Source organism: Taudactylus pleione, unplaced genomic scaffold, assembly GCF_031769625.1.
Source record: "Taudactylus pleione unplaced genomic scaffold, aTauple2 ptg000501l, whole genome shotgun sequence".
Taxonomy (NCBI): domain Eukaryota; kingdom Metazoa; phylum Chordata; class Amphibia; order Anura; family Myobatrachidae; genus Taudactylus; species Taudactylus pleione.
In genome coordinates, this window is record NW_028284903.1 from 837,788 (window position 1) to 858,379 (window position 20,592).

The window sequence follows — 20,592 nt, forward strand, 5'->3', positions numbered from 1 at the left end:
TTTCTAAACTACCAGAAATGCACCTGAACAAATCCACTCCTGACTCCTGATCCGTGGCCGGCTCCATGGGGCCAGTGCAAACTGTTATGTTCTGGGTTGTTTGTGGACCCGGGGTGGTAGCAGGAGCGATCACAGAAGCAGATTTGAAAATAAAACTAGGATCTTTAATAAGTGCTTGAGTAGACATATAATGTGGCAGTAAATAAAAGTCCAGGAATATATAAATGTGCACAAGAGTTCTGTGGTGGGAGCAAAAGGGTTAATGTCCAAGTAGAAACAATTAGAGCTGTCCAGGTGTGCAGGTAGTGAAACTGAAAATAATCAAGCCAGGTTTGCAGATAGTGAACTGAAAATAAACAAGCCAGGTTTGCAGGTAGTGAACTGAAGCGCAGGATGTCAGCAGGCTCAGGCACTCAGGTATGGGCAAGGGTGATGGAGGAAGTGGGGTAGTCCAGTGGGAGCTAGGAGCTGACAGGCAGACAGCGAATTCACAGGAACAAGAAAGCACAGAGAACTCCCTCTCAGCTAGGCTGAGATACACGTTGCACTGGCAAAGAAGGAAGGCACTGACCCTTCCTAAATACCCCATGCCGTGCTGTTACTGGCCGGAGGGAACATGTGACTCACCAGGATTGGCCAGCCGCATCATATGGCCAGAAGGCAAGATGGCGGCGCCCATGCCAAATGGAATGGAGACGCCGCCAGGCCTTACCAGTGCAGAGTGACAACAGGTCCGCACAACAACACGCGCAGCCAAAGCCCCCGCCAGACACCAGCTCCGCCACCAGACAGCCCACGCCACAATGACCTCACAGGTAACACTCGCCTAGCGCCATGCTGAAATACCCTGGCCGTGACACAGCTGACATAACAGGTTATCCATCCTGGGCATGGGATATGCATCAAATACCATGGCCTTGTTTAACCTCCGGTAGTCCACACAGAACCGAGTGCCCCCACACTTCTTTGGGACCAACACTACGGGGGCAGCCCATGAACTACAGGACTTCTGTATTACCCCTAAGATCAGCATCTCATCCACCTCCCGCCTCATTGCCTGTAACAACTCCAAGGTACTTCTGTATGCTTGCTGTCTAAGGGGGGTTTGTTAGCTTTGTTTACATGTGTGACTACGTGCATTCTCTCTGGCCTTCCTGTGAAGTTGGCCTGGCAGGGGTGCAGGGTGTCGGATAGCTGACCTTGCTGCACCTCTGTTAATTCCTCCCCATACTGGGCATCTGCCAGGGTACCACTTGAAGCGGCCGCTGCAGTGAGGTCCAACAGTGGGTCCAGTACCTTTTCCTCTTCCGGGAGCCTGCAAACTACTAGCACGCACGTGTCCCTGTCCTGGTAGGCCTTGAGCATAATGATAGACTCTGTCTCTTTCTGCCCTCCTCTCTGGCAATTACATAATTCACATCCTTTATATGCTGGACTACCATGTACAGGCCTTCCCATGCAGCCTGCAGTTTGTTCTGCCTCATTGGAATCAGTACCAGGACCTTTTGCCCCACTTCAAATATGCACTCCCTGGCGTTACCATCATACCAGAGCTTCTGTCTGGTTTGTGCAGCCTTAAAGTTGCTCTGAGCCAACCCCATAAATGTCTGCATCTTTTTTCTAAACTGCATGACATAATGCACGACAGATGTCTTGGGCATGGCTAGTTTCCCTTCCTAGTCCTCTCGGATCAAATCCAAGGGACTGCGCACCTTGCATCCATGCAAGAGTTTGAAGGGTGAGAAGCCGGTGGATTCCTGCGGTACCTTGTGGTATGCAAAGAGGAGGTGCAGCAGGAATCGCTCCCAGTCTCTTCCCTGGGACTCTACAAATGTATGGAGCATTTGCTTCAGGGTGCTATAAAACCTTTCCACGAGTCCATTCCCACCAGGGTGATAAGGAGGTGATCCACCTGCATCCTTTTGCAGAGGCTCTGCATGAGGCTGGATATGAACTGCAGGCCCTGGTCGGTCAGCATCTCCTTAGGGAACCCTACCCCAGAGAAGATGGTGATAAGGGTGTCCGCTACCTTGTCTGCTCTAATTGAGGAGAGGGCCACAGCCTCTAGGTACCGGGTGGCGTAATCTACCACGGTCAGGATGTATTGTTTCCCGGAGCTACTGGGAATCGCAAGGGGCGGTGATAAGGAGGTGGCTTAGCGCACTTTGATCACTGTCCCAAAAAAGAACACAGGGTTCTTAATGACTGCTTTAACAAGGGCATGGCCAGCTGTCATATAATTTCACAGACATATTTCATTTATGCCATATACAGTAAGACATATTTATGGCTGATTCAGAAAGACAGACCTTCTTACAACCTCTCTTGCCCAGCTTCAAAGGAGACTAGTCCGGAGTTTTGTCACCTTTCCACACACCAGACCTCATGCTGATTATAGTACACAGACCCTTACAAGGATTCTTACATACAACTGTACAAGAGGGAAAAAAATACATGTCATTACCAATACAATATCATTTGCAGTTATGCCCATTGTGAATTGAGCTTTTCTGCTACATATTGTTTATTATCACCAACACATTAATTTCTTTGTTTGTTCTTTTTCTATAGGAGATTGGTCACCTCTGGTGTTTTGAGCTGCTGTTTTTACATTATGTTATTAATATATTACATTTTATTTTTATATGTGCTAGGATTAGAGTTGTTTCACTCTTCATTGAAACCTAAATCTTTTGACCACATTATGGATGTGAGTTTTGTATTGGAAAAGATTTGATACCTACAGTACTTGGAAATCAACTTTTTTCAGTTCAGCCAATTGTTTTGGAACAGGACCAAACTGCAAGATACTTCCTAATCAGGATTCTCTGCATTTGGAAGCTGGTAACGTCTCTTTAATTATTTTGAGACTGTTGGGACACTAAATTTTGTAAATATTTATTCTATGAAGGACACTGTGCTGACTTCAGCTTGTGGTACTGCTCATATTATGCACACATTCTAAATCCATAGTGGTCAGATGAATAATAAGATTAAGTTACTGTTAGAGAATCTATGAATGTGTTTTAATTATTGTATATACCTTGCAAGGTTTATAGTCTTTAGTTTTAGTTGTTATAATTTATTTTGAGATTACACACATCGTACCTTTATTCATAATTACTATTCACTGGATATAAGTGCTTTTTTTTATTGTTTCTTTGTGGGTGACTATCCCGACCTTGAAGACTACTAATGACCATGATTTTTATGAGTTATATTTTAATAAGGATTTCATGCAGCACCATTAGGATTTTTCTTTAGAAAAATATTATGATATACAGGTTCTCAAATTCGGTCCTCAGGACCCAAACCAATGCATGTTTTCCAGGTCTCCTCACAGGTGAAATAATTAGCTCCACCTGTGGATCTTTTAAAATCAGTCACTGAAGAATGAATGTGTCACAATCTGGTGCAAGAGTTCCTCTGTGGAAGACAGTGAGCCGGGGGGTTAGGATGACTAGGGAACAACTAGGTAAGTGACAGCTAGGTCTCCCTATTGCGGCCAAACCCAGGTTTGGCTAGACCTGCCCAGAGGCGCGGAGTCTAACCCACTCGGTGGTCTTCACCAGTGACCCCTCCAGTTGGGATTTGGATTTCGCGGCACCTAGTGGGTAGGTCGCAGCCCTCTGAACAGGTACCCGGGAGTGGCAGAAAGACCGGAACTATATTACATTAATTTGTATATAAACTAATACTTGAAGACTGGAAATTAACTGAAAACTTGAATATTGGAGATGAACTAAACTTAAACACTGGAGATGCACAGAATACTTGAAGACTGGAAATACACTGAACACTTGATATGAACTAGATACTTGAACACTGGTGATTAACTAAATACTTGAACACTGGTGCTGAACAGAATACTTTAACACTGGTGTTGAACTTAAGAATGAAGAGATCCTAATCACAGGTTTGCTTGACAATACAGGGAAATGTACTGGGAACTGCTGCAGATTCATGTGCTGATTTGCACAGAGAGATACAGAGAGAAGTGGACACAGGCATGTACTGAACTAGAAATTAGCAGGAAACCTGACACCTCAGTAACACAGGGAAGCTGCAGAAGAACTAGCAGCACACTACAGGAAAAACATAACACTCGGGCCTCTGAGAGAGAACTAAAGTCTCAGACTGAGAATTAGCATGGAAGCTAATACAAGAAATACTGGAGAACTGGGAGTAGGCTGAAGCCAAGGAAATGGCACAGAGCAACACTTGGTGAGTATCACAAGTCATTGGAACAGCAAAGTTGAACAGCAGTTTCCTGTTCCTGGAGTCAGACTTAAATACCCCTGGGTAGCTGATCATTGGATCAGCTGAGTGACCACAGGGCTACCATTGGGAGAGACTAGTCAGGTAATATGGACCAACATGGCTGCGCCCATGTCCAGCACCCCGGAAACCAGGATGCATGCACGGAAGCCCTAGCAGACCCCAGGGAGAATACTCAGTCACCACTCACCTCCACTCCCAGCGACTGAACACCTAAGCCCAAGAACGCCGGCGCAGAGGTGAGTAGCAGCCGATCCCAGGCCGCATCCTGACAAAATGTACCTGTGCACCTGCTAGGTGACCTGGAAAATGTGATGTTTGGGGTCCTGAAAACCGAGTTCGAGAACCACTGTTATTATAGCTGAAGTCCTTAAATGATTATTTACAGGATTATTCTACCCTTGAATGAAACTTCCAAAATAGCCTGGCTTCCCCTCTCTAGAAGTACAACACGTCACGCAAGCCTGGACCCTACAAGTTATACCGCTTTTATACCGAAATTCCGGGTCTGACCTTGAGGTTGGAATAGGGTTCCAATCCGGATCAGACCTGGATTTTCCCTGGCGCCGACCCAGGATATTCCCGAGTAGGCACCGTTCACACCAGAGCCGGGTCTGCAGAGACTCGGCTTTTCCGGTGTTGAAGTGGACGCTTGGAGATGACATCATCTCCAAGCGCCATTGAAGCTGGCCAATCGGCAGGCATGCGGCACGATCCAGGTCACCCCGACCTGGATCGTGCCATTTACACCGCAGGGTTTCACTGGTTATTCCCGTGTTAAACCCTGCAAGTTACCTGGGATGGATTGCCGGGTCACTCGACCCGGCAATCCAGCCCTTTCCCCTTTTTCACCAAGGAGCTACCCCGGGTTAACCCTGCATTAACCCGGGTTTTAGCTCTGGTGTAAAAGGGCTATTACTTACCCTGTCCAGCACTTGTAAAACAAACTTTTCCTTGGTGGGATTAGGAAATTTCTGCAGTAGTGTTATTGAGAAATTTAGACTCTATGGGGGGGTTAAATTAGCCACGGGGATTACCCCACAGCTAATTGATTGTGCTGCCTGATTCAATTAGCTGCAGGAACCCTGCTTGCTAATTACCAGAAACAGGATTAAAATGCAGATTCTGCATTTAAACGCTACGGCAAACCCACTGATTCTGCACTTTATGCAGAATCAATGGGTTAGCGCATGCTAACCCCTGGTTTACAGCGCAGGGAAAAAGGTGAATTAATTGAATAGCTATTCCCCGTGCAGCAAGATCAAATAGCTACGGGGTGTATCCTGCAACTAATTGAATTCCCCGCATGGGGTTAATTCAATTAGTTGCGAGTTTGGTCATTCGAGCCGGTCTCATGGCGAACTTGCACTGCGAATTACATTTGCAGTCCAATTCCAAACTCAATTTTTTTTTTGCACCCCATGACCAGGGGAAAAGGTAGGGATAATATTTATTTTATGGTAAAATGTTGGCACAGTGTAGAATCTCTGATACACCCCTCCCAATGAATAATCACGCACTGGAGGAGTTTAAATAGCATAATTAGGCCAATAAATACATGTCCTTTTTACCTGAATTTCTCTAAATAGTTCAATAATGGGTTAAATTATGTGGGACAGGTACTGTATGGTGAGGTGTAAATGATGTGGAACATGTATGGTAAGGTGTAAATGATGTGGGTCAGGTATGTGGGGGTATAAAAGATGTGGGACAGGCAGGGCTGTCACGAGGCACGTTTGACCAGTGCTATCAAACAGGGACACCACCCCATGGAGGGCGCACCCCTCCTGACCCCCAGCGGGACACTATGGCCTGCTGGAGGAACAGCGGAGCAGTGCCCGGAAAACGGGACTGTCCCGCTGTTCCACCTGTGGGCCAAAGTGTACCGCCGGTAGTCGGGCACTCCCACCGCTGCAGCTGTGCAGCGGTGTTGGCCCCGGAGAAGAGGAATGGATGCCACGCACATTCAGTGCAGGAAGAGGGCTGGGGGCAGCCCAGCTACTGAAGGAGTGCTGGGCTCGCCCCAAGCCTGACGTTAAAAAGGAGGCGTGCCATAATGGGCACACCCCAATTAGCGTCATTTAGGAGTGTGGCCTGTGATAAGTAGACCACGCCCCTTTTCGGATGCACGGTTAAGGGGGCATCGGAGACCCTCTCTGCACAGGGCACGGCTCCTTCTCTAGCCGGCCCTGGGGACAGGTATGGTGAGATGTAAATGATGTGGGACAGGTATGTGGAGGTGTAAAAGATGTGGGACAGGTATGTGGAGGTGTAAAGAATGTGGGACAGGTATGTGGAGGTGTAAAAAATGTGGGACAGGTATGGTGAGGTATAAATGATGTGGGCAGGTATGGTGAGGTGTAAATGATGTATGACAGGTATGTGGAAATGTAAATGATGTAGGACAGGTATGGTGAGGTATAAATGATGTGGGACAGGTATGGTGAGGTATAAATGATGTGGGACAGGTATGTGGAGGTGTAAAAGATGTGGGACAGGTATGTGGAGGTGTAAAGAATGTGGGACAGGTATGTGGAGGTGTAAAAAATGTGGGACAGGTATGGTGAGGTATAAATGATGTGGGCAGGTATGGTGAGGTGTAAATGATGTATGACAGGTATGTGGAAATGTAAATGATGTAGGACAGGTATGGTGAGGTATAAATGATGTGGGACAGGTATGGTGAGGTATAAATGATGTGGGACAGGTATGTGGAGGTGTAAATGATGTGGGACAGGTATGTGGAAGTGTAAATGATGTGGGACAGGTATGGTGAGGTATAAATTATGTGGGACAGGTATGTGGTGGTGTAAATGATGTGGGACAGGTATGGTGAGGTATAAATGATGTGGGACAGGTATGGTGAGGTATAAATGATGTGGGACAGGTATGGTGAGGTATAAATGATGTGGGACAGGTATGTGGAAGTGTAAATGATGTGGGACAGGTATGGTGAGGTATAAATTATGTGGGACAGGTATGTGGTGGTGTAAATGATGTGGGACAGGTATGGTGAGGTATAAATAATGTAGGACAGGTATGGTGAGGTATAAATAATGTAGGACAGGTATGGTGAGGTATAAATTAAATGATGTGGGAAAGGTATGTGAAAGTGTAAAATATGTAGGACAGGTATGGTGAGGTATAAATGATGTGGGACATTTATGGTGAGGTGTAAATGAAGTGGAACAGGTATGTGGAGGTGTAAATGTGGGACAGGTATGGTGAGGTATAAAGGATGTGGGACAGGTATGTGGAGGTGTAAATGATGTGGAACAGATATGTGGAGGTGTAAATGATGTGGGACAGGTATGTGGAAGTGTAAATGACGTGGGACAGGTATGACGAGGTATATATGATGTGGGACAGGTAGGGTGAGAAGAACTGTACAAAACTAATTCTAGCAATACTTCACAGTCCTGCAAGAAAAGAAGCCAGCAGCAGACGGTGGATGTCACTGAGGATTGCCCATCACTTCTGCGGCACTGCCTGGTAGCGAAGGGAGACACTGGGGGAGGTGCGACTGCAGGGAGTTCAGACTGTGGGCAACCCTTTTAGGATCACCAATCACAGTCCTGGTGGCCATGGAAAGCCGCTCGCAGTGACTCTAAGCTCAGGCTGCAGAAAGACTGTAGGACCGTCCTTCACTGTGGCTGACGTGGGAAGAGGGGACTGGCTGAGCCAGAATAACTTTAGGACTACAACTCCAGGCCTTCATATAAAAATAGGCACATCATTATAACAGCATGAAGATGCTCAGTTACCTAGCTGGCTACATAATTGGCCATGAATCATAAGGATTAAATTGTATTTATTTTCTTCATAAAATGATACAATTTATATTTTCTATATTTGGGGAAACATTGGGGCGTGTAAATACCCACATGGTACTAGTCACACTCACACAGCACTGGTCACACTTCCTATGCTTCTCACAATAGGGTAGCAGATAGATCCCCTTCAGTAGATGTACCCTGACGTCATCAGTTACTGTCCACGTGGACATAGAGGGGGAATATAAATCTTTGGCGAGCTAAGCGAGCCACCGTGCCCTAAGTGTAGAGATTTCTTATTTTGGTGGCCTTTGTGGGCATGTAACCACATTTCCGCCCTCACTCCACGCCACTACCAGGTACATCTACTGAAGGGGATCTATACACTACTCTCACAATAGGCCCTTGATCATTTTGAGCAAGGCCCAAGCAGCCACAGAGTGTTAGCAGAGGCAGCAAAGTGGCCAGCAGTCTGAACTGAGCCTGGCAGACACCGGTGGGCTATCTGACATGGTTGCATCAGATGCAATCAACCAGGCAAGTGATTAATGTAGGTGGGACAAGTGTAAAAGATGTGGAGTTGAATTGCAAATGTAATTCTCATTGGGTTAGATTAATTAAACCTTCTGAAGAGGCATGTGTTGCCCATAGCAACCATATTCCAGCTTTATAGACTGTACTAGATAGACAATAGCTGGAATCAGGACTAAGGGCAACACTTCCACTTGTCCATTTTGTATTTGATACATTTCCCCTTAACTTGCTTGGATTCTACAGCTGCCTTGAACTAGTCTGAAATGTTTGCACCTATATAGGTATTCTTTCATATCTGATTGGCTAATCACTCCAACCAATCAGATCGCACAGAATATTATTCTATAACTTCTTCTGACGCTTCTTTAGGTTTTTTTATTTATTTGATACTAGCAGCATGTTTATTAAGCCCCCCCTGGCTGCGCACGCCGGGGGCGGGATCGGGCTGGGTGATGGGCGTCACTGCCCCACTGGTCAGGTGAGGGGATCGGCGGCCCTGGGCACAATTAGTGACCTCGCCCGCGGTTAGCAGCTACACCGACACCATTTCAAGCTGCGTGCTATTATCCACCTTCCAAATGTGGGCGGGTCCCCGCAGCCTAGCACGTGACGCCTTCTCTCGCCCAATCCGCCGCCAAGCTGGCGCCTTCGCCATTATCAGCTGAGTGGTGTTGGGCGCGTGGAGCGTGTGTGGCGCCACCCGAGGAGGGTGAACGTGCGCGGAGAGCGCGGGAAAAAAAAAACAACCGCACGCTACTGGGAAAGGTACGGAGCAGTCTAACATTATATCCCTCATCCACCGCCTAATGCTGCGCCCGGCTTCCGCTCCGTCCTGCTAAGCGCCTGTGCAGTGGTGTGAGTGGCCCGTCCTGCATAGAGAAGGGGGGTTGGGGAGCGGCAGCTGCGGCGGCTGGGTGTACGGCGGCTGCCCGCCTCCCCGTTAGGTGTTTTGTTTACCACCCAGTCAGGCGAGATGGAAAGTGTTGCAGATCACATGACGCCCGGCAGCCAATCCCCGCTCGTCTAGCATCGTGTTTTTTTGGCGCGGCGTGCTCCGCGTCTGATTGGCCGGATCGCTCTGTGAGACGATGTCGGGAGAGAGCGCTTATACGCTGCCTTAGTACCGGGAGACCGACGCCGCTGTTGTGTCTTGTGTGGTGCCACGGCTAGCGGAGGGCAGTTTTGTTGTCGAGGGGAAAGCTGTGACTGCAGAGAAATGGCGTCTGGAAGCATGCGGGCTGCGTGCGGATGGGTGTGGCCGGCGGGTCACGTGGCGCCGGGTGGGTGTCCTAGCTGCCACGTGACGCGCAGGCGTAGTGACTGACGGTCCCTCTGGATGCTCTGCTCTCTATATGCCCGGCATGGAGGAGGAGTGCAGTGCAGAGCAGGGTGTTAATGTTACCACCGGGGTGTGCAGCTCCCAGGCCGTACATAGCCGCTGCTACTAGGTGTCTGTACATTGTTTTAGTGGATTGGTACATAGATGCTAAACACTTCACAGGTATTAACAGTTGCACAACGATGGTCCTGTAATAAGAGTGGATAGCATGGAAAATTGAGCTGCAAAATAGCACAACTGAAAAGCATATGACCTGCGCACAAAACATGTTCTGCCAGAAATAAAAGAAATATAAACAAAGATCTTACAATATGGTCCATAGATGATGCGCCACTGATAATCTCCACCATGCTTGGCTGCACAAATCAGCCATTTATGGTATTGCCGACAGCACAAGTGTTCCTGCGCAACTCTGGGGTGAGACGCAAAACGTTATCGATGGATGGGATGCATCAATTCGTATCTGCACTTTTTTGTCTATCGTGTTGAATTGCCACCTGTGGGGGCGATTCAATTAGTGGGATTTGAATAGCGCTTTGAAGTTGGTTCTGAGCTATTCAATTCAGCGCTGTTAGGTTGACTAAATGATTTCTGCTTGCACCCTCCTGAGGGTGTAAGGAGAAATCCAGCTAAAGTTCCGGAGGCGAGGCCAGCACTTTAGTCGGAGAATGCCGGTTCCCGTGGCTAAACATCCAGGTTATGTTGCAAGAACCATTCTACAACTTACCTTGTAATAGTCAGACTAAACAGTGTGCTGAATTGATTAGTTCCGGGACCAACTTCCCAGCGCCATTCAACTCCCGTTGAATTGAATCGTCCCCTTTGAGTCTTGACTTAATGTCATAATTTTTTACAGCTGCACATAGTAAAATCTGTTCTCCTGCTCACTCGCAGCCTTTTAAGGGTGTTCACTGGTCCATTATTACAGCAAGGTTCTGTATCTCCCCAGGACAAACAGCTGCATTAGAGCAGTATTTGTAATCACCAATTCAAACCACTATTGTTGACATGCTGCTCACCAATTTGTGGGTTGTATCTGTGTTGAGGACAGGACATATTTGTGCTTAGGAAGTTAAAGCCTTGTTGGGGAATATGACTTGTATCATCTTTAGAAACATCCCTCACAACACTTCTGTAATCTGTATTGGACTAAACTGTTGTCATATTTACTATAGAGAAAACAATGGGCACGATTCTATTCTACGCGATGTAAATAGCTCCCGGAGCTATTCAATTCTGTGCAGTGTTTAGTCGGAGAATGCCCGTTCTCGTGACTAAACACCCTGTTTAAGAAGGGGTATTCCCCAACCTAACTTCCCGGCGCGATGCTGTTGTCCAGGCGCGAAGGGCAGAAAACAGCCTTGCGCATGGACTTTTGTCGGTCTTCTGCTCGCATCCCTGGGGGGTGCGAGAAGAAATCCTTAGTCGGGCTTAGCAGCACGGTGTATTGAATATCTATGGGTGCTCACTCCCGGAGCTATTCACATTGCGTAGAATAGAATCGAGCCCAATCATTGGAATGTGTTAGTGTGGCATGAAAATTACCACACACTCTCAGGCCTGTAGTGGTCATATTCCCTCCACATTTATCAACCTGTCTTAATGATCCTTGTCTGACATCACACTCCTTTCACAGCATGTAATGTTGGCATTAGTATGGAGTCTCCAGAGTGGAATGTATCCCATCTCACAGAGAAGCATCTGATTATATTGGTAGTTGTATTATGTTATTATTACATATTGTACTGTTGAAGATTGTGCGAGGTTTTTGGAAAGATGAGTGAAGATTTGGATAAGAGTTTGGAAACAAAATGTTCTTAAAGTTCAGTGTAATAATTAGAACTGCTGCCTCATGATTTACACCTTGACAGATTTTTGGATATGGGCAATTTTCTAATGTTTGGGAACTTCAAATTTGTGCCATGCAAACTGTATGTGTCTATCCATGGAATGCAATTCAGTCTCCCTCCCCAACGCCTGAATATTAAGATGCATGTCAGTTGTGCGGTTAATACAAGTTTCTTATTTGCCTTTCCAACTGAGCAGACGTTCCATTGGTGTAATTGAATACAGGCTCTCTAGTACTTGTCAGGCTTGGATGAAGGGTGAGGGCATGGACTCCGGGGAATTGTCCTCTTTGTCATACTCATATGAAAGGTGATGCTATATGGAATGGAATGCCATGGACTAAAACGTGCCACATTGTGTATTGAGATGTATTGTGGTGGTTGTAGTGTGCTATATGATATGGCATACAATATGTGGCATGACGTTGAATGGTGTGTGATATTACATGGCTATATAGATGTGGTTTAATTTAACATGGAATATAGTGTGTGTGATATGACATAGAAAATAGGTGTCATGTGTGATAGGTGTATGTTTTGGCATGGAATTGTTAGGTAGTGTGTGTGATATGACATGGAATTGATAGGTGTGATAGAAATTAAATGGGATTATTAGGTCGGTTTTCTTGATGACACCGGTTGATAAGTGTGTTGTGTAATTTCCTATGTTACATCATTATCATGATAATTGCAGTGGAAGTGGTGTGATTGGCATGGGATGATATATGTTTGTATCATAACATGGAATGAAAGGTGTAGTTACTGTTTGTGTTATAATACATGTGGGATGATAGTGTTATGGTGGGTGATATCACATTTAGGTGGTATGGTTAAGTGACGTGATGTGTGGCTATGTGACATGGTACATTCTTGCTAATATTCTAGGTGGGGACGACGTGGTGCTGTGAATCACTTCTTTCCCCTGCTACTCAATGCTGCGATTGTGCCGTTGAGCAGTGGGGTGGGCACACAGTGACACAGTTCACAGCCAATCGGACCACCCATTTCACTGGGGATATGGGAAGAATTAGGCAAGATGTCTACTCTCTAGGGAGTCCAGGAATGAACCTGAAATTTGGGAGTGTCCCAGACATTCCAGAAGAGTAAGCAAGTATGGACATGGGAAGATTGGTGTGTGGTGATTTCACATGGTATGATAGGAGAGGGGAGATTGATGATGATTGATGAGATGATGTGACATGGGATGATGTGTGTGGTGATCATGATAATGGAACATGAGATAGGTGTTTGGTGATGTAACGGGATGATGGGTGGTGTGGTGGTGATGTGATTTTGGATGCTGGATAGAGTGATGATTTCACATGCGATGATGGGTAGAGTGATTATGTGACATGAGATGATGATGGGTGGTGGCGTGGTCATGAAGTGACAGAATGATGGGTGGTGATGTGACATGGGATGATGTGACATGAGATGATGGATATGACATGGGTTGGTGGGGGGTGTGGTAATGATGGGACATGACATAAAGGGCGGTAATGTGACATGGATGATGGGAGGTTAAGTGACATGGGATGGCGTAAGGTTATGTGACATGAGATGATGGGCGATGATGTGACTGACTTATGGGTGATATTGTGACATCAGATGGTGGTGATGGGACATGGGATGATGATGTGACATAAGATGAGTGGTATGGTGGTGATGGGACATGGGATGATGTGACATGAGATGATGGATATGACATGGGTTGGTGGGAGGTGTGGTAATGATGGGATATGACATAAAGGGCGGTAATGTGAGATGGATGATTGGAGGTTATGTGACATGGGATGGCGTAAATTTATGTGACATGAGATTATGGGTGATATTGTGACATAAGATGAGTGGTATGGTGGTGATGGGACATGGGATGATGATGTGACATAAGATGAGTGGTATGGTGGTGATGGGACATGGGATGATTATGTGACATAAGATGATGGGTGGTGTGGTGGTGATGCAACATAGGATGATGGGTGGTGTGGTGGTGATGCGACATAGGATGATGGGTGGTGTGGTGGTGATGCGACATAGGATGATGGGTAGAGTGATGTGAGATGATGATTGATATGACAGGATTATGGGTGATGATATGACAGGATTATGGGTGCTGATATGACATAGGATGATGGGTAGAGTGATGTGAGATGATGATTGATATGACAGGATTATGGGTGATGATATGACATGGGATGATGGGTGGTGTGATGATGTGACATGGGACGATGATGGCTGCTTTTAGTGTGTGGAAATTAATGTGATGCACCAGATGCTCCACCTCTCCGCTTCCTACTCATGTGAGCAGCACGTGATTGGAGCCTCGTGCTCCCCCGTCCCTACCAGGCGGATGACGTCACTCGGTCACTGCGCATGTGCGGGTGGCGGCCCCTGTACTGTAGAAAATGCTGCAGAGAAACTTCTAGAATATAAACAAAAAACTTAAATGTGTGTGTGACGGAGGTGGCAGCAACAGCAGCACATGCCCCCTCCTCTGCTCTGCGTGCAGTGCACTCCGGCTGCTGCTTACTTCCGGCCGGCGCTGTACGATTGGAGGGAAAGATTCGTGGATGTATCCAGAAGCTGTCGTGTAAGTGCTGCCGCCAGCCAGCCAGCTAGCCGGGCCTCTCAGCTGTGATCCTGCGGCTACCGAGTAACGGGCTATGCGGGGAGAGGCTGCTTTCTAAACTCAAATCGCCGTCGTGTTATCCTGCAGCTCACACATCGTATGTGATCGCGGTGACACCTCCTGTGCTCGGTGCCTGCTGCGGGAAGTGTGAGGGAGGGACGAGCTCGGTGTCAGGGTGTTAAAAGGACAGTGTCTGAGGAGTAACATGTATGGTTTCCCAAACTGTTCCAGCTACGCAGAGAAATAAGTCTTATGTCAGGGAGGATGAGCTGTACTGCACTGTATCCCCTATAATGCAGCTATGCCTGTGCCAGTCCGATCCAAATCACATATGTTTTTACGTAAATAATCTACCGTATCAGCAGCAATTATGCTGCAGTAGATTACTCCCAGATCTGGTCTCTCTCTCTCTCCCCCCCCCCCTCTCTCTCTCTCTCCCTCTCTCCTCCCAGAAAATCACACATTCCAAAAGCAGAGCACACAGGACTATTATATATATATATATATATATATATATATAGCCGTAGTTAGGGTAGTGCGGCCGGTGCCATCGCACAGGTCAGGGGGCGCTGTTTGGGCCTGTCAAATTTCTGTTTATTATCGTTCTTGCTTGTAGCTTCCTATTATTTTATCTCCTATCTCTTCCCTGGCCCTTACCTATGAAGCCATGGGCATTTTTGGGGTGTATTACGTCCCTTTGAAAAAATGAGGGGGGCGCCAATGCTCTTTCTGGCACAGGGCACCAAAAAGTCTAGTTACGGCTCTGTTTGTGTGTGTGTGTGTGTGTGTATGTATGTGTGTGTGTATATATATATATATATATATATATAGCGTTCCCGCTAGGCTGTTTTAGCGGGGCGCGGCGCCCTGCCCTCCTTCCAGGAGTAGGGCAAAAAGTGCCCTGCCCTCACAGCCTGTGGGTGCCGTTCTCACCCGCAGGACGTAGTGTCCCACGGGTGGAGAAACATGCGGTGTCCCGGTCACCGCCGGAGAATAGACGCCGGAATCTATTCTCCCTTTCTGCAGTGCTTGGGGGCTGCCCGGCATGTCCGTAAGCGCTGGGCACGCCCCCAAGTATGACGAAAATGGCACGCGTCTTATAGACACACCCCCTTTTCATGACCACTCCCCCTTTTCGGGCGCGCGCATAAGGTTGCCCTCTCTAGCTCCAGCGCCCTGCCTGCCGCCGGAGCTAGAGTTAACACACATATATATATATACACTATCTAAAGTTTCCCACCATATAATAGGGGCAGTCCACCATTGGATACTGGCTTGGAGTTTGGTGTAGATGTCCATCCATAGAGGTCAATACAACTATCTGTGCCTTACGGCAGCTTGAATTTGTTCAAACTGCTCGCAGCCCCATAGGTAAAATGAGCGACTTCGGGCTGGGAGCGGGCTGTGAGATGTGGTGTTGCTGGTGTTTAAACGTCGTGGCAGTTGCAACTCGCGCCCTTCGCAGCTGATTGGATTGACCCCATAGAGTTTGTGCTTGTATCACATTACCCCCTGCAAAGTGATATTTCTTGAAAACTAGTGGTGTAACTATGTTGCAAATATGAGATGCACATCATTAATGTGAACAGTATTGATCTTTTGTTTGAGGAGGTTGGTTTAATTGGTATCCATGCACTGTTTATAAGGATCTTGGTTATTTTCATAAACATTTTTATACTTATTGGAAATAATGTTTAATTGTTTAAATAAATACTGATACTTGTTTTTGTTTTGGCCTAGTAAATACATCAACAGAATTATATTTGTAAATTGATTCCAATTTTTAAACTAACTTGTACTAAGACGTTTGCTAACAGCAAGTGGTTTAATGACCTATCATCTTCATATTAATTCCTATCCATTCATCCATCCCTATGTACAGTGTGTCGTTGTGAGTAGCTATATAAATGTATCAAAGCTTGATGTGTGATAAAATTGTGAGATATATATCACCAACCAATCAGATTCTAACTTACATTTTGCAGGCTGTGTTTAAGAAATTATAGATTTGGAGCTCATTGGTTGGTGATATATATTTCACAATTTTATCTCACATCAAGCTTTGATACATATGGCCCTTTATGTATTCTATAGTTGAAGGTGAGAAGACCTTTGACCATAATGATATGTAGCCCATACTACAGAGCTAGTGATTAACTAATATTAATAATTTTATTTGCATAGCACTTTTCTCCAAAATGACTTGATACAACAGAAATCATGAACATAATTCAGAGGTTTAGCTTTACAGAAAGCATGCATGGAAAACAGGATTAGACTTACAGAAAACTATAATACAGGGTTGAAGCAGATATTGTGGTTCATAAATTCCTTTTATTTATTCTAGCCAAGAAGGTACCAGGTGAGGCAGACATCCTGGGCACACTACACACCAGGTGGAATAGGCAATGTCTGCATGAGATGACACATAATGGGGGAGCTACAGAATATTAAAGCAAGATACACAATCTTTACAAAATCATCAGATCCATGCATTGCTCAGCTTAACCACGGGAGTACCAAGTGAGGCAGCCATCTTGGGCACACTACATAGGTTGCACTGTGCAAGGTATAAGTGTATAATACAGTGGGGTACACACTGGTCACCCCATGACTGATGGGTATTCCTTCATCCCCTCCTTGTGGGTGGCTTGTGCATAATCGTGGTCGAAGAAGAGCAAAACATCTGCACTCCAGCCTCAGCAGGCGCTGGTGACCTGGAACCCCACAAAGTGCCCCACCTGCAGCTGTTTGACTGGCACGGGATAACTGGACATCAGCTGATTGTGACACACACGTGCGATATGTTAAGCTACAATTTGTATCTGCTTTGTGCAATGTGTGGCAAGATAACAGGAAATTATTTTACCATAAGCAAGAAAACGCGTTTGCCTTATGTTTAGTTCAGACCTGCAACGTGCAAATTTCTGCACAATTTTACATTTCTTGTAATGCTTTTTTTTTTTTACGTGTTTCTATATTTAAGAGGAGGAAGAAGCCAACATTCACGTATGTGTTTATCATTGGTATACAAAGGTTTTGCCTATGCTTTCAAATAACATTGTTTTTCTATATCTGCATGTCTGTGTCCCCTTAGTTGTAAAAGATGAATGCAATAGGTGCTTCTGCATTAAACTCTCCTTAAAAAGGACAAATAGACTGAAATAATTTAATTGTAAATGCTTTGTGCAAAATTATGAATATTGCAATACAGGTGTGGTATGATATGTCGAAATTAATTTTGTCGACATTGTGAATGTTGACAGAATGTCAGCAATGCTGTTAGCCTTACCCTAGTTGCATCATAACTCTAATTTCATGGTTCAACGTTTTGACAAATTCAACATTATGAATGTCAACATGTTAAATGACTACATCCCATACAGCACTGTGTAATTACTTACGCTAAGGGGGCATTCCAGTTAGGTGTGAGTTGGCTTGTGCGAGCAGTTCTCATGGCAAACTCGCTCTGCAAATTCTAGTTGCAATCCAATTCCAAACTCACATTTTTTTTCAGAGCAACATCACATGTTTTTTTATTTATTTGTTTTATGCGCATCTCCCTGAGGGTGTGATAAGGTAGAGAAAATCTTATTTTAAGGTAAAAATGTCGGACACAGTGCAGAACCCCTTGGACAATGACTTATTAAGTATTTGGACATTTTCAGTTAGTTTAATTGGCCCATTAATTGTCTGTTTTGGGTGTTCAAAAAAATATGGCCTCAAATTACATTTCATTAGTTTAAGCAATTTAAGTAAAGTATTTAAAGTATTGTTTTTTAAATGAAAAAATAAATGCTATTATGCTTTTACATAAAAAAAAAAATAATAAAATTAGTGGCCTCAAATTAACACACAATCCTTTTTTTTTACTTTTTTTTTATTCATTTGTGAATAAAATAATTTGATTTTGGACCAGACCTCCTGTCCGCACCTCCCCTGTGAATGTGCTGTGGCCACAGTGCACATTTTGAGAACCATTGGTTTAAGCCATGATTGAAGCTAAAGCGCACAGTAATTCAGGTGGAACACTGCAAAGGTTATTTACTAAAGTCATAGGAGTTGGATTTTGATGTCTCATTTACTGTTTTTTGAATACGGCATCAATTTAGAGTTTTCCACTTCTCTTCACACATATGTAGATATCTGGCTTTTGTAGGCATGTACTTTATTGTGCAGTCAGTGCATCACAAGGCCCTGTGTGTTCCCAGAGTATTGATTGTCCTCAGGAACACTGATAATACATGGTAATAAACTCTGTTATGAAAATAACGTGTTTGCCAGTGAGTAATACTGGAGCTGCTCATTTTGCTCTCCAGATTCTGCTAATAGCATCCACTATGTGTTAGAGATACATGTGAGAATATTTTCCTTTGCCATTTGGGTTTTGTAATTATAACTTGCAGAGATCTTGCTGAAATTTGCTGACTTGTCATGGGATTATTGTCTATTTATTTTTTCATATTTTGTTTTTAGGGGAATGAATTTCCAAGATAAACTGCAGCTTGCTGCATAAACTTGTATGTTTCACCATCATGGAGAAAAATCAGACACCGAGAGGTGGCCAAGAATGTGGGAGTAAACCACCATCAAATACTCCTGCTTATTTTGTCATTTTGCACCAGTCACAGGGTGAGGGCTCTAAAGAAGAAGGGATCCTTGTAGCCAACCGAGATGTATCCTCTGTCGCACCATTTGTCTCAGTCACACCTGACAAATCGAAATCTGATGTCTTTCTCTCAGCCAATTGCGTTTCTAAGGAAATTACCGTGACCCTTGACAATAATAACTTGTGGAATGAATTTTACCGCTGTAGCACAGAAATGGTTTTAACAAAGCAGGGAAGGCGGATGTTTCCCTATTGTCGCTATTGGATATCTGGTTTGGATCCTTATCTGAAGTACATTCTTGTTATGGATATTACTCCATTGGACACGCATCGGTATAAGTGGAATGGAAAGTGGTGGGAGCCTGGTGGGAAGGCCGAACCACACGTTCTGGGTAGGGTATTTATTCACCCAGAGTCTCCATCTACAGGACAATATTGGATGCATCAGCCAATTTCTTTCTATAAACTCAAGTTGACCAATAATATTTTGGACCAAGAGGGTCACATCATCCTTCACTCCATGCACCGATACTTGCCACGACTACATGTGGTACCTGCTGAGAAGGCCACGGAAGTAATTCAACTTAATGGGCCTGATGTTCACACCTTCACTTTCCCGCAGACTGAATTTATTGCAGTCACAGCATATCAGAATTTTCAGATTACCCAACTGAAAATTGATTGCAACCCTTTCGCCAAAGGTTTTCGGGAAGGAGCTGTATTGGGACGATTCACTAAAGAGTCTAAGCACAAAAATGCAGAACAAGACTCTGCAGACAGCAAAAAATATGTGGAAAATGACGACCCTGAAAGTATCAAAAAGTTGAGGGAATTATTCAGAATGTCTGAGCATTCAGATGGTGACACAGAGAATGAAGCTTTCATTGCTGAGCGTGACTTGCTAAACTTCATGAATCCACTGTCTAGAATAAAAGAAAATTTACAACTAAAGGAAGAGAACCGTGACAGGTATAGTGACTACTTTTCCACATAATGCTATAAAATGTGTTTTCTCATGTTGTGTAAGATGAAATACAATTAAACATTACAAAATGGCTTTTATTTTAATGTAGAGACCTCATGCAGCCCATAAAACTCTTAAATAAAAAGTGCAAATTACTATTTTACTTACCCAGTACACAAATACAAACAATGTTGGTTATTTTGTACATGCAGAGCTTTTTGCTGTGACTAGAGGTGTAAGACTATAGGCATATAATCAGAAGAGAAATCTTCGTTGAGTTTTTCAGTATATTCCGTTATTTCATTTTAAACAGATTGCGTAATGGACTGTTTATTACCGGATTCATTTATATACATGTACGAATTGTTTGAAGTACATTTGACATGAATGGAAAACTTTACTAATCAAACATTAATGTTTTGAGTGCACTAGTCAACAAAGTACAACAGTGTCTACTTTGGTTGCTGTAGCTCAGTGCACATTTTGCTTATAAATGTATTTTTAGTAAATAATCTCTAATACTATAGAAAATAAAAGGTAACGATAATCACTTAATTTTGGTGGTTAAATTAAAAATGAGATACTAATTAATCCACCTGTGCTGAACCATGGATATCCT

The 20,592-nt window shown here is 44.7% G+C and overlaps 1 protein-coding gene across 1 annotated transcript in view; it reads left to right on the forward strand.

The window, feature by feature from the left end:
- The first annotated feature begins 9,175 nt into the window (after positions 1-9,175).
- Positions 9,176-20,592, forward strand: part of LOC148501817 (MAX gene-associated protein-like) — a 187,936-nt gene continuing 176,519 nt past the window's right edge. The window contains exons 1-2 of the mRNA XM_088449939.1: positions 9,176-9,350; positions 18,877-19,978. Of these exons, the coding sequence (XP_088306065.1) occupies positions 18,936-19,978 (1,043 nt within the window). The 5' untranslated portion in view covers positions 9,176-9,350; positions 18,877-18,935. The remainder of the gene's footprint in view (positions 9,351-18,876; positions 19,979-20,592) is intronic.